The sequence below is a fragment of the Herpailurus yagouaroundi genome, unplaced genomic scaffold (assembly GCF_014898765.1).
Source record: "Herpailurus yagouaroundi ecotype Mexico unplaced genomic scaffold, PumYag 28, whole genome shotgun sequence".
In the NCBI taxonomy this organism is placed as follows: Eukaryota; Metazoa; Chordata; class Mammalia; order Carnivora; family Felidae; genus Herpailurus; species Herpailurus yagouaroundi.
Genome location: NW_024412376.1, coordinates 67,033,400 through 67,047,958, shown reverse-complemented (window position 1 = coordinate 67,047,958; position 14,559 = coordinate 67,033,400). Strand labels below are relative to the sequence as shown.

General features: G+C 35.7%; 1 protein-coding gene across 1 annotated transcript in view; it reads left to right on the top strand.

Moving 5' to 3' along the window:
- The window catches only part of MYOZ2 (myozenin 2), a 41,519-nt gene extending 28,584 nt beyond the window's left edge, over positions 1-12,935 (top strand). Inside the window, exon 6 of the mRNA XM_040474972.1 lies at positions 12,499-12,935. Coding sequence (XP_040330906.1) covers positions 12,499-12,733 — 235 coding nt within the window. The 3' untranslated portion in view covers positions 12,734-12,935. The remainder of the gene's footprint in view (positions 1-12,498) is intronic.
- The last annotated feature ends 1,624 nt before the right edge of the window (positions 12,936-14,559 follow it).

Genomic DNA, 14,559 nt, shown 5'->3' with positions numbered 1-14,559 from the left:
ATTACTATTATTACCATTATTAATACTTATTAGCATTATTAGTAATACTAATAGTATTATATATGTTACTAATAGTAGTTAGTATATTTCTGTTGCATAAATGAGGTATACCATAGAATTTAAGGAGGGATTGAGATGTATCAAGGAAAGGAGATTGGAGGCCCTTTCTAATCAATGATATAACTTTTTTTCCAAAATGGGAGGGTAGAAAATTATAAAAAGTAAAACACTAAGGGAAAATGGAAAATAATGAAATAATTGAGGCTTGTTTTTGAGATTAGTGCTTTAGAGATGCTGTGTAACTTCTGGTGTATTTTGTGGCTTTACCACCCCATGCCTGCTGAACAGTTTGTTTTCCAGTTTTACAAACACACTGGTACATCTGGGCTGGCTATAAACAGATGCTTACTGATTGTATAAATACCAAGTGAGTGCTATTTCAGCGAACACAATACCATCCAATTAGGAACTGTAGTTTCCTGTGTTAAATCAAGGCTTTTGTAAATGTAACATTGTGTGTGTGCGTGTGTGTGTGTGTGTGTGTGTGTGAGAGAGAGAGAGAGAGAGAGAGAGAGAACCTCTTAACATTTCTCCTTTACTTGAGAAAATTTTATTTTGTTATATATACATCAATATAGAAATAAAAACTTTAGAGCTTAATGTTAATATTACTGTATTCTTAGATTCTTTTATGAGCATAATTTGATATAAGTAAATGTGCATCTACATCATTTTAATGTGTACAAATGTCATTTCATACACATATGCCAATATTTATTTAGTCAATTTCACTGATTTTATGAGATAGCAAATAAGTAATGATAATTTTTTTTAATTTTAGCATGGTTGATACACAGTGTTATGTGAATTCCACATGTACAACATAGTGATTCAACAACTCTATACATTATTCTATGCTCACCACAAGTATAGCTGCCACCTGTCACCATGCAATGCTATTATAATACCATTGACTATATTCCCTATGCTGTACTTTTATTCACATGGCATTCATTACATAAACTGGAAGCCTGTATCTCCCACTCTCCTTCACCCGTTTGCGCATGCTCCCAACCTCCCTCCTCTCTGGCAACCATCAGTTTGCTCTCTGTATTTATATGTCTGATTCTGCTTTTTGTTTGTTTGTTTATTCATTTGTTTTGGTTTTTTTTAGATTCCAGATATAAGTGAATTTTCTCTGATTTATTTAACTTAGCACGATACCCTTTAGGCACATTCATGTTGTTGCAAATGACAAGATCTCATCCTTTTTATGACCAAGTAGTATTCCTTTGTGTATATTTTATTCCACATCTTCTTTATTCATTCATCTATTGAGGGACACTTGGGCTACTTCTATATCTTGGCTGTTGTAAATCATGCTGCAATATTCTTAGATTCTTTATTACTGTCAAATAGTAGATGAAACAAAATAAGATGATACGTAGGCAATCCCTAACGGGTAGCTTTAAGATTCTTTTTGTCCTTAAAGTATATGTAACTTGCTACACAAGTTTAAGGCCTTGTCTATTTCACACATTGCTTGAAAAGCCTACTTAAGAAACAAACAACATAATCATGATCTTTGTCTTAAATGTTTGCTAAATAAATGAGTATAAAAAGTTACATAGGTAGGAAGTGGAAATCTATTTCCAGCTATGGAAGACTAGTTTATATTAGAACAACTTTATAAAAATAAGTAGAAAAGCTAGTTATTATAAAGTGATTAAAAAGCTACCAAGAGGGGAGCCTGGGTGGCTCAGTCCGTTGGGTGTCTGACTTCGGCTCAGGTCACCATCTCACAGTTCATGGGTTTGAGCCCCACGTCGGACTCTGTGCTGACAGCTCAGAGCCTGGAGCCTGCTTTGGATTCTGTGTCTCCTTCTCTCTCTGTCCCTCCCCTGCTCGCGCTCTGCTTCTCTCTCTCAAAAAATAAATAAACATTAAAACAAACAAACAAACAAAAAAGCGCTACCAATGAAGTAAGGACTTGAAGGCCAAAATCCTAGATATGAGGGACATTTAGAGATATAAACCCAACATTTGGTACCACTTTTCCTCTTAAGGCATTTGCTGATTTATTGGCAACAACTAAGAAGAAGCAGAAATAGTGAGCAAACCTTTATCAATCTTGAATCTGGGAAGGCCAAAAACAGGAATATAGGGTCTGCTAGGGGGAGAGGCCTAGCAGATATAAGATATATATCCTATCCTAGATTGGATAAAAATCAATTCCTTTATGTCAAACTGCCTGCCATGGACAAAAGTAAATCATCTCTGGAGGGAAGAGAACACCATTCCAAGACTCAAATTATTTCTACAATTTTTGTACACATCCTTATCAATTAAAATTACTATGAGACATAGTATAAGACAAGCATACTATGAGACAAGACCAAATGACTAAAAATAAAGAGAAAAATAATAAACAGAAGAAACAGACACACAAAAGATCCAATTATTGGAATGTTGGATACTCTAAAATAATTGTGAATAATATGTTCAAGAAAATAGATAACAAGACAAAGAATATCAGCAGACTGGAAATGTTTTTAAAAAGAGAATCAAATGGAAATTCTACAAAAGTGAAAATATACAGACATAACTTGGAGATATTGTGGGTTCAGTTCTAGAGCACTGTGAATAAAGCAAATTATCACAATAAAGCGAGTCAAATGAATTTTTTGTTTTCCCAGTGCATATAAAATTATATTTACACTATACTATGAAATATTAAGCATGCAATAGCATTATGTGTAAAACAACATGTACTACCTTAATTAAAATATACTTTATTGATAAAAAATGCTAACCATCATCTGAGGTTTCAGCAAGTCGTAATCACTGATCACAGATCACCACAAGTTTAATAATTATGAAAAGTTCAAAATATTGTGAGAATTACCAAAATGTGACACAGAAATATGAAATGAACAAATGCTGTTGGAAAAATACACTTTCTTGACACAGGGTTGCCACAAACCTCTAATTTGTAAAAATTCAATATTTGCAAAGCTCAGTAAAATGAAGCAAAATAAAATGAAGTATTCATATAATAACTGAAATGAGGAAGTCAAAGGACTGGGGTGCCTGAGTGGCTTAGTCAGTTAAGCGCCCAACTCTTGATTTCAGCGCAGGTCATGATATCAGAGTCATGAGATTGAGCCCTGAATCAGGCTCTGTGCTGAGCTCATAGCTTAAGATTGTCTCTTTCTCTCTCTCTCTCTCTCTCCCTCTCTCTTCCTCCCTCTGCCCCATATAAAAGTTATAGGAAATACAAAGAACAGACAAACATGTTAAAAATACCAAGGGAATATAATCAGTAAAATTCAGGCTGTAGGAAACTCTATGGGACAAATGATCCAGTATTTTCAATAAATAAATGAAAGGAACAGATTAAAGGAAAATCCATATGTAAAAATGATTTAAAAGACATTTTAAAAAGACAGGCAAAACTAAACCATGAGTATTTAGAGATACAGATGTGGGTTATTAACATATAAAGAAAGGTTTTTTTTATATTTTATAAACTTATATTACCATAAAGTCAAAACATTTACTACTACTAGCATCAGGAGAGGATTGGGATTGAGCAGGCACATGTGGGCTTCTGGAGAAACTTTTCACATGTGTAGTAGGTACAAGGTTATTTGCTTTATAATAAGCTATTGTACATTTTAATCAGTTTTCTATATTTGTATTATATTTAATGATAAATTTTTTTAAAGATTAAACAAATAGCCTTCATGGCAGATGAAACACAGCTGAAGAGTGGATTCATAAACTGATACAGAAAATGATCAAAAGGACTCAAAATGCAGTAAAATAGCAGAAGATGCACTTGGGACAGTAATAAAAAAATAAATAAGCCAATAGAGTCTTATGAGGGAATAAGAGAGAAAATAAGCCAGAACAATATCTGAGGAGTTAATAGCTAAGAAGTTTTCAAAATTGGGAAGCCTGGCTAGCTCAGTTGGTAGAGCATGCAACTCTTAATCTCAAAATTGTGAGTTCAAGCCTCATATTGGGTGTAGAGATTACTTAAAAATAGAAAACATTGGGGGCGCCTGGGTGGTTCAGTTGTTTGAGTGTCTGACTTTGGCTCATGATCTTATGGCTCCTGGGTTCAAGCTCCACATCAGGCTTTGCACAGATAGTACAGATAGGGTAAAAATAAGGCAAATGGAATTATAGGAGACAATGGAATAACACTTTAAAAATGAAAAAAAAAAAAACTGCCAGCGTATAATTCTATTTCCAGTGAACATATTCTTTAAAGGTAAAAGTTAAAATAAAAAACACACTTACATACACATTTTCAGACAGAGAAGTTGTTTTTTGACACTTGTTAGACAATGAAACTATAATAATAATAATAAACAAAAGGTGTAAGAATAGGAAAGGAAAAATAAAACTATCCTTATTCACAAATGGCAGGATTATGTCCATAGGAAATTCAAAAGCAGCAGATTAGTAATCAGAATTAGTAAATAAATTTAGTACAACCACAGAGTACAAGGTCAACATAAAAATTATGATATTTTATACTACTATCAAATAATTAGAAAATAAATAATATTAAATTCTGCCTTATGATCTGTATACTTTTTTTAGTGTATCTTACACTTCAACTAAATTTTAAAAATCACATAGGCAAAATAATCTCAATAGGTATCTATCATAAATTAGATGTGATAAAAGCCATCCATCAAATTAGTCTAGAACACATTCCAGCCATGTAAAAGAGAGGTTAAAATAATTTCCAGGTACGAATTGGGTTAATACCCTTTCTGTTATAGGTTATTTACCAAGACTTTATTTTAACAAAACTCAAGATTATGAGAAAAAAAAAACATTTATTTAAAAATAAAATGTAATAAGATATATCATTTCCCTTCTATTTCTTAACTAAATATTATTATAAGACTTACTTCTAATATATCTTTTCTTTCACTTTTGCAAAAATAAAATAGAGCAACAGGAAGGAAGGGAAATAAGCAGTCTCCAAATATTCCCTAATTCCTTTGCAAAGAGTAAAATAATATTATTTGGTAACACCATATTATTATACATAGTTGTTAGATATTGTGTGTGTGTGTGTGTGTGTGTGTTTGAGAGAGAGAGAGAGAGAGCAGGGAAGGGCCAGATGAAGGGAGAGGCTTAGCACACAGCCCAATGTGGGGCTCGATCCCTGGATATTGTTAATAAAGCATATAAGGGTAAGACACAGTCTAACATCATTCAGCCGTGATAATGAACTGGGTAAGAATTGGCTCCAAAGTCTAATCATATATTCAAAATGGCCCATGGTTTAAAACAACTTTGTATTCTTGTACTCATTTTTAATTTATTTAAATATTATGCTTTATTCAAGTAATACTATGTTAAGCCTTCTTAACATGTGAAGAAAAGTAAACTAGGAACAAGGAGCTTTCCAGCTCTTAAAAAAGCTGTATGACTTTGAGTATGTCACTTAAACCCTCCTTATATTAGTTTCCTCATCTGTATATATCTATGATTATAGAAGTGGCTTTAAATGTATTACATGCATGTGTATTCAGTAGAATATTTATTTTAATTTCTATACAACCATTTTACATAATTCTTTACCTTATAGAATAATCAGTAATTACTATGGGCATATTATATGTCAAGCACTATTAGTCTTAACAAATGCAACCCTATTACTGATCGATCAAAATAAACAAGGAAGCATCTATTAACTGTGAATCTGAGTGAAACACGCTTATTATTCACTGCACAGATGACAAAGTGTAAAAATCATTTTTAAGTCAGATCTGTTTGAAGAATTTATGTTACAAGAATTATAGAGATGTGCAGTCATCTTTTAATAGAACGTTCCAAATCTTTAAGTGGAAATTTTTGCTTCACTACCTTTGACTAAAACTTGACACTATTTACAGAGATCTTAAAAATCTTACAAATGATCTCTCACATTAACTCTTTAACATCTCTGTTGATAGACTTTACTTTGTATGCTGAGGGCAATAAACATTCAAACAAACAGGATATAGTCTCTCTGGTGCCAAAGAAAAGAAAATGCAGCTTTTCAAACAACAATCTTTCACTGGATCACTGGTAGGAGGTAGGAGATGGGTGGTGGACCAGAATGGAATGTTTTCATTTATAACAGAAGAAAATGACCTACAAATTGGGAAGGAAAAACAAAACTGAACTGAACAAAAAGGTAAAAAGTGATTCATTAAATGTCAAACTCAAATGTTAGATTTCAGTGGCAGAAGAACATTTACTCTTTGATTTAGAAAAATAAATAAATGAGCAAAATTCATTCTGAAATAAAGATTTGAAATTAAGATTTTTTTTTAAAAGTTTATTCTTTTTTGAGAAAGAGAGAGACAGAGTGTGAGCAGGGGAGGGGCAGAGAGAGAGAGGGAGACACAGAATGTGAAGCAGGCTCCAGGCTCTGAGCTGTCAGCACAGAGCTTGACATGGGACTTGAACCCATGAACTGCAAGATCATGACGTGAGCTGAAGTCAGAGGCTTAATCAACTGAGCTACCCAGGTGCCCCTGAAATTAAGGTTTTTTAAGAATTGGACAAATTCAGCCTAATTCTGGAAATGTTCAACTCCAGCCTCTTGCATCCAATGGATAAACATATATTGTTTTTAAACAAACAAGCAGAACAACTTAGTAATGGGAAATATGCAACATATACAAAAGAAGAGAGGATGATATAATGAACCTCTATGTAACAGCCATTCTGCTTAAACAGTCAACTCATGGCTAATCATTTTTTTTTCCTGAGATATAATTGACACATAACATTGTATTAGTTTTAGGTGTACTACATAATGACTTTATATGTGTATATACTGTGAAATAATTACCCATTAAGTTGTGTGAGCATGTGCGTATTCTTAAACTCCCAGAAATAGATGTGAAGCCTGTGCAGTCACCTGGGGTGCCCACGTTTTGAAGGGCTCTGCTTGGGTTTCAGTACTTTGCTGTCTTTGCCTTGAAATTCTTAACAATTTTTTTTTAATACGAATCTCTAAGGTTTTATTTTGCATTGGACCATACAAATTAATGTAGCTGGTCCTTACCCTAGGCTTCTTAACAAGTGGTTACTGACCAACCAGGCAGACTAAGGTGCTTTTACCCTAAGCTTCTCTGCATAGATACTCTTCCCTTGGAGCAACTGTCATATTCAATGATGTGTTGTTTCTTCCCCGTGTTTCACTTTTTACTTGTCTGTAAGACCTACGGCAATCTTTCCATCCTTGAACTCCTAGCACAGATAGGGTGTTTAGACATAATAAACCATCAGTAATTTGTTGCATGAATAAATGAATGAATCTCAAATGAACAAACTATTGCTATATAATAGCCAGCTTCTAAAATGATAAAATATTGTCTTGGACATCTTTGACATCCAAGAATAAGAAGTTTAAATCAAATCTGAGTCATAAAGACCCTTCAGTTCAGTAAATCAAATGACAAAATGTGGGATATTGAATCAGCTAGTTGCATCGTGAATGTGAGAGCAACCTGGTTTTATATCACTTAGACAAAGCCCAGGTAGGTTGACAGTCCTAAACACACATCTCTACTTAGAAAGTGATCTCAGAAGGCCCAATATTCCTTAAAAATTTTCTTGTCAAGGTGTGGTATAGGATAGTGACTAGAAAAGCAGGGCTCCCATGAGTCTCGCTGCCTGGGTATAAATCCTAGTTCTATAACTTAATAGGTAGGTGACTTTGAGAAAGTCATTTAGCTTAGCTGTATCTCAGGCTTATTTATTAAATAGGGATAGAAGTAGAACCAATTTATAAGGTTGTGAGGATTTATGAAAAAATCATGTAAAGCCTTTGTACCCAAAGTATGATCCATAGACCAGTATCAATGGCATAACCTGGGAACTGGTTAGAGATGTGGAATCTCAGGATATACACTAGACTGACTGGATTAGTGGATGCACTGTAACAAGATCCCAATGTGACTCCCCTACCAAGAGAGTTTGAGAAGCACTTTAAAAAGTGTCTGGTATATAGTACTCAATCAATAAATATTAGCTTTCATCATCACTATGCCTTCTGAAGTTCAATAATCATAAAGGACCTGAATGATAATCTAAGTTCTTCAAGTTCTTTCTAAACTGATCTCTCGGGGCGCCTGGGTGGCTCAGGAGGTTAAGCGGCCGACTTCGGCTCAGGTCATGATCTCGCGGTCTGTGAGTTCGAGCCCCACATCCGGCTCTGTGCTGACAGCTCAGAGCCTGAAGCCTGTTTCGGATTCTGTGTCTCCCTCTCTCTGACCCTCCCCCATTCATGCTCTGTCTCTCTCTGTCTCAAAAATAAATAAACATTAAAAAAAATTAAAAAAACAAAACCTGATCTCTCTTATACCTCCAGAGTAACAGTTTTAGACTCTGGACATGAAAGTCTATACTGATATGATTGCTGAGTACTAACTTAGGCTGAGGTCACTGAACCAATCAGTGACCTGTTGTTATCCATATCTTACACAGCAATTTGGGGAAAATATCATAAGGTGAGTCATCTTGAATATAGATGCAATAGAAAATAAAACATGCTGCTCTTCAGAGGAGCAAATTACTGGAAGACAAAATTATGGGAAACAAGACAGAGATTCTATACCATGTGACACCATGTACTATCTGTTCAGCCATTGTTGAGGTCATCTATTCATTTTTTTTTCAATATATGAAATTTATTGTCAAATTGTTTTCCATACAACACCCGGTGCTCAACCCAAAAGGTGCCCTCCTCAATATCCATCACCCACCCTCCCCTCCCTCCCACCCCCCATCAACCCTCAGTTTGTTCTCAGTTTTTAAGAGTCTCTTATGCTTTGGCTCTCTCCCACGCTAACCTCTTTTTTTTTTTCCTTCCCCTCCCCCATGGGTTTCTGTTAAGTTTCTCAGGATCCACATAAGAGTGAAAACATATGGTATCTGTCTTTCTCTGTATGGCTTATTTCACTTAGCATAACACTCTCCAGTTCCATCCACGTTGCTACAAAGGGCCATATTTCATTCTTTCTCATTGCCACGTAGTACTCCATTGTGTATATAAACCACAATTTCTTTATCCATTCATCAGTTGATGGACATTTAGGGTCTTTCCATAATTTGGCTATTGTTGAGAGTGCTGCTATAAACATAGGGGTACAAGTGCCCCTATGCATCAGTAATCCTGTATCCCTTGGGTAAATTCCTAGCAGTGCTATTGCTGGGTCATAGGGTAGGTCTATTTTTAATTTTTTGAGGAATCTCCACACTGTTTTCCAGAGTGGCTGCACCAATTTGCATTCCCACCAACAGTGCAAGAGGGTTCCCGTTTCTCCGCATCCTCTCCAGCATCTATAGTCTCCTGATTTGTTCATTTTGGCCACTCTGACTGGCGTGAGGTGATATCTGAGTGTGATCTATTCATTTTGTAGACATTCCCCTCACTGAAGATTTTAGTGTCTGGCTCCCTGTCTTCCTCCCCAGTACTATTCCTGTCTTACTTCTTTGTGGCTTCAGGATCCATGTACGAGCCACTGAACTCTCCACCCTTTCAAGACTTTGTTTCATTTTAAGGATAGCTTTCTCAATCCCACCTCAGTCACTCTTGGTTTTTCTTAAAGTTTATCATCACCAATACCTGTGTCTCTTTCAAAATCTCAATTTCAAAGCATTCCACTCTCTATCACATTGTAATTTTACCTTTCATTTCTTCATGTTTCCTTCAATAATACTTTAGCCCCACACGTTAAGGCCATCCCATCTCTCAAAGTCCATCAATCACTTTCTCCTTACCTAACTAGAGTCCATGGCCCCTCACTATTGCCACACAGAAATTAAGATATTCAAGAAAGATCACAGAGTGACTGAGCTACAAAGAAAATCAGATCTCTTCCAGGATTTAAAATAATTTCCACATTATTGGAGAATCTGTATAGTCTTGCCAGTTGCACTGTCCAGATGTGTATGGGGATCTTCTAGGTACAATGCAGTACACAAGTATATTGTAATGAGTTACAAAGATACATGAGAGAGAATTCCAGTCCTCCTGGAGTACAGTTTGGCAAAAAATAAAGCAGATATATCAATGGATATAATGGAAAATAGGAAATGGGGTGAGATGGGAGGTAAAGATAGAGTCCATGAAAACTTAGAGGGGAAAGAACTACTTTTGGCTGTGGGAGATCAGAGAAAGCTTCCAGAAGAAAGCTATGTATGTTACTTAACATACTAAAGAACTAGATAATTTGGAAGTGCAAATTAGAACTTACGTTATAGGGGTGCCTGGGTGGCTCAGTCAGTTAAGCATCTGACTTCGGGTCAGGTCATCTCACAGTTTGTGAGTTTGACCCCCACATCAGGCACTGTGCTGATAGCTCAGAGCCTGGAGCCTGCTTCAGATTCTGTGTCTCCCTCGCTCTCTGCCCCTCCCCCGCTTGCACTCTTTCTTTCTCTCTCTCTCTCAAAGATAAATAAATGTTAAAAAAGATTTAAAAAAAAAAAAGAACTTACAGTTATAACCTAGTGGAGATTTAGAAATGTAGCAAGAAGTGTAGGAGTATACCAACAAAAAGGAGTATGAGTAAAAGTAGGAGAGAATAAGGTGAAGAGCAAGCCATGCATTCAGTTTGGCTGGAACAAAGGGTGCATGAAAGAGAAGATGGCAAACCAGCATGATTGACCTTCCACTAGGATGTCAAAATTGTTTTCCGCCCACATACCCAACCTGTTCCTCTCTGTATTCCACCAGCCAGTTGCTAAAACTCTAAACATAAAACCAATTCTTGGTTTCTTTATTTCCCCCACAATTTTTATCCATTTTATCAAAAAATCCTGTTGACTCTGCTCAACACATCCTGAAATCACCTGCTTCTTTTTTTTTATTAAATTTTTTTTAATGTTTATTTATTTTTGAGACGGAGAGAGACAGAGCATGAACGGGGGAGGGGCAGAGAGAGAGGGAGACACAGAATCGGAAGCAGGCTCCAGGCTCTGAGCCATCAGCCCAGAACCCCACTTGGGGCTCAAACTCACAGACCTCGAGATCGTGACCTGAGCCGAAGTCGGACGCCCAACCGACTGAGCCACCCAGGCGCCCCTGACCTGCTTCTTTACATCTTCATGGAAAACACTTGAAATCCAAGCCACCATCATGTCTCACTGGAATTGTCACAATGTCTTCTCTCCTTTCACTCTTGTCCTCCTATAATCTGTTTGCAGAGAAAGAGCAGCCAGAGTAAACTTTACAAAAATGTAATCAGGTTACACTACTCCCTGTTTAACATTTTACGGTGTTTCCCTTCACACTGACAATGAAATTCATATTCCTTACTTGGACAAAGTCCCGTACAATACACCCCTCTGTCCTCTCTTCTCTCTACCAACCCCTTACCTACTGGTCTACCAATGTAGGCTTTCTTTCTTTTCCCGAACATTATTCCTGCCTTAGATTCTTTGCATTAACTACTCCCTCTTCCTGAAATGCTGATGTGCTTCAACTGTACTGCCCATGGCTAACTTCTCATCCTCAGATGACAGTTTAAATGTCACCTCTTCAGAGAAGTATTCCCTGACTATATAGTCATTCATTTATGCTCTATTATATCATACTACTTTAATTTTCTGCATAGCTCTCATTAGTCTTGAATGTTTTGTCTATATGTTTATTTTTTTATTGTCTGTCTCCTTTGTTAGAATATAAGGGCTCAAACATTGACTACATTGTTCACTGCTATACCCCTAACACTGAAAATGTGCCTGGCACTAAATGAATAAATAAATTAATGGCTAAATCAAACACAGCTAGAATTTTATGTGGGACCTTGAATGCCAAGATAAGAAGTTGGTCTTTATTCAAAAGAAAAACAGAATATTGAGAGTTTTGAGGTAGAGCTAGAAAGATACAAAAGACATACTATTTGTCTTCAAAGAGTTTATAATTCACAAATTATACCAAACCACATTATTAAAACCCAAATTCAAACCAAATCATATTATGAAAAAAAAAAGCTAACAATACAAAGTACCATATCGTAAGCACCAAATAACTGACATAAAGCAATGGATGCTACAGGAATTTGGCTAAAGAAGGGTGTGTGGGCTGGAATAATTGGAGGGGAGTTGGAACTTAAAGGCCACAAGACGGACACAGGTGGAGAGAAGGCAAGGATGAAATATCTTAAGCAGGGGAAACACTGGTAGCAAAGGCACAAAGGCAAGAAATGTTTTCAGGGAGTTCAGGGTGTAAGGAATAGATAATTTAGTCATCAACTAAAAGTACATACAAAGGAATTTACACCAATTTATTATCTTAAAAGCATAGTCCTTAAAAAAAAATGCTTGACTCAGAGATCAAAACCTGAAAATCATACAAAGAATATAACATAACGACATGCCCATAAAATCATGAATTAAATTGTTTTCTATTTATTGGCAAGTGAATTTGAAAATTAATTAATATATCCTTTTGTTTTTCACTTCCCACAGAGTTGCCACCCCATTTGGAGGTTTTGAAAAAGCATCAAAGATGGTTAAATTCAAGGTTCCAGATTTTGAGCTACTACTCCTAACAGATCCCAGGTTTATGGGTTTTGCCAATCCTCTTTCTGGCAGACGGTCCTTTAACAGGACTCCTAAGGGATGGATATCTGAGAATATTCCTATAGTGATAACAACTGAACCTACAGAGGATACCACTGTACCAGAAACAGAAGACCTATGAAAAGAAAGTTGTATGTGCCGCAAAAACTTCGAACCATAAATGTTGCTGTTTTATTATTCTACCTACTGGCAAATCCACTTACACTCTTCATTAGTAGCAATAATTTAATAGCAATTTAGCAATTTTCCTTTTATGACATTTAAATTCGATCTCATCTCAAACACTAATAAACAATTTGAAATCTTGTTTTAAAAACTTTCAACTCACTTGTCTTTATTCATAATGTTGTTTTCACTCGGTCTAAATAATCCAGCCTTTTCATTGAGAAAGTCCAGAAGAGTAACTGACAACAAAAGGTTTCATCTCTTTTTCCTTTAATATTTGCTAGTCCTGAACAAATTTTCAAAATGATGTAGAATCAAAGTGCAGTGCAAGATATTTAGACTCATTTGGAGTTTTATTTAATGGATGAAAGCTATGGAAGACGATGCACAAACATTTTTTATGGAGGAAAGGGTTGGGTTCTTCCTTTCTGGTGACCAGGATAAAATAGCACATCTGGATGAAGTCTTTTCATTAGTCATTCTTAAAATTTCTAAACTACCTTGTAATTTTTGACTGGCTTTGAATCACCAGGTTACCTATATAACCTATATATATATACCTATATATACCTATATATATATATATACACACACACATACATACAAAGGAAGAAAATATAATTAGAATTAGTGACTTTTTTTCCTTGAATCGTTAAATTCTATTCAGTCCTTAAGTACTAGGGAGTATATGCTATAAAACACAAATGAAAATAAGAAATGGATAAGCACAAAAGTATCTGAAAGCAATGTAGTAACGTATCAATCTTGATATATGTGAACATATTGGTATGAATGGCTCAAACTAATATATAGATGTGTCTTAAAATATTTTAGAGGGAGGGGTGCCTGGGTGGCTCAGTTGGTTAAGCATCCGACTTCAGCTCAGGTCATGATCTTGTGATTCATGAACTTGAGCCCTGCGTTGGGCTCTGTGCTGACAGCTCAGAGCCTGGAGCCTGTTTCAGATTCTGTGTCTCCTTTTCTCTCTGCCCCTTTGCTGCTCGCGCTCTGTCTCTGTCTCTCTCTCTCTCACACACACACACACACACACACACGCACACACACACACACACAAATAAACATTGAAAAAAAATAAACATCAAAAAAAATTTTTTAAATATGATAGAGGAAGTGTATAAGACTGAGCTAGTAAGAAATAAAAATCAGGGGCGCCTAGGTGGCTCAGTTGGTTGAGCGTCTGACTTCAGCTCAGGTCATGATCTCACAGTCTGTAGGTTCAAGCCCTGCGTTGGGCTCTGTGCTGACAGCTCAGAGCCTGGAGCCTGCTTCAGATTCTGTGTCTCCCTCTCTCTCTGCCTCTCCCTTGCTCATGCTCTGTCTCTCTCTGTCTCAAAAATAGATAAAAACATTAAAAAATTAAAAATTTAAAAATTTTAAAAAAGAAATAAAAATCAATTGTCATTTTAGTTTAGTTAAGAGTTCTGTAATAGATGTTTATACCAAAGAAGGAATGTCTCATCCACAGAAAACTATGCACCAGACTAAATTTAGGCAGGAGAGTGCATAGTCAAAGCAATGCCACCTAACAACATTACATATTTAAAAAAGAATCTATGTATGCAGTGTTAAAATTGGTGCTTGTTTTAATCATCCTTTAGACTTGAAGGCAGAGAGATTTTTTTTTAATTGCTTACGAAAAAATGCAATCCCTAGAAAGTAGCAATATCAAAGTATTGTATTTACATATACCGAAGTTGTAGAGAATTTGTATAATTTAAAATATATCTTTAAATGTGTATTTAAAATATAACTTAGTTTTAC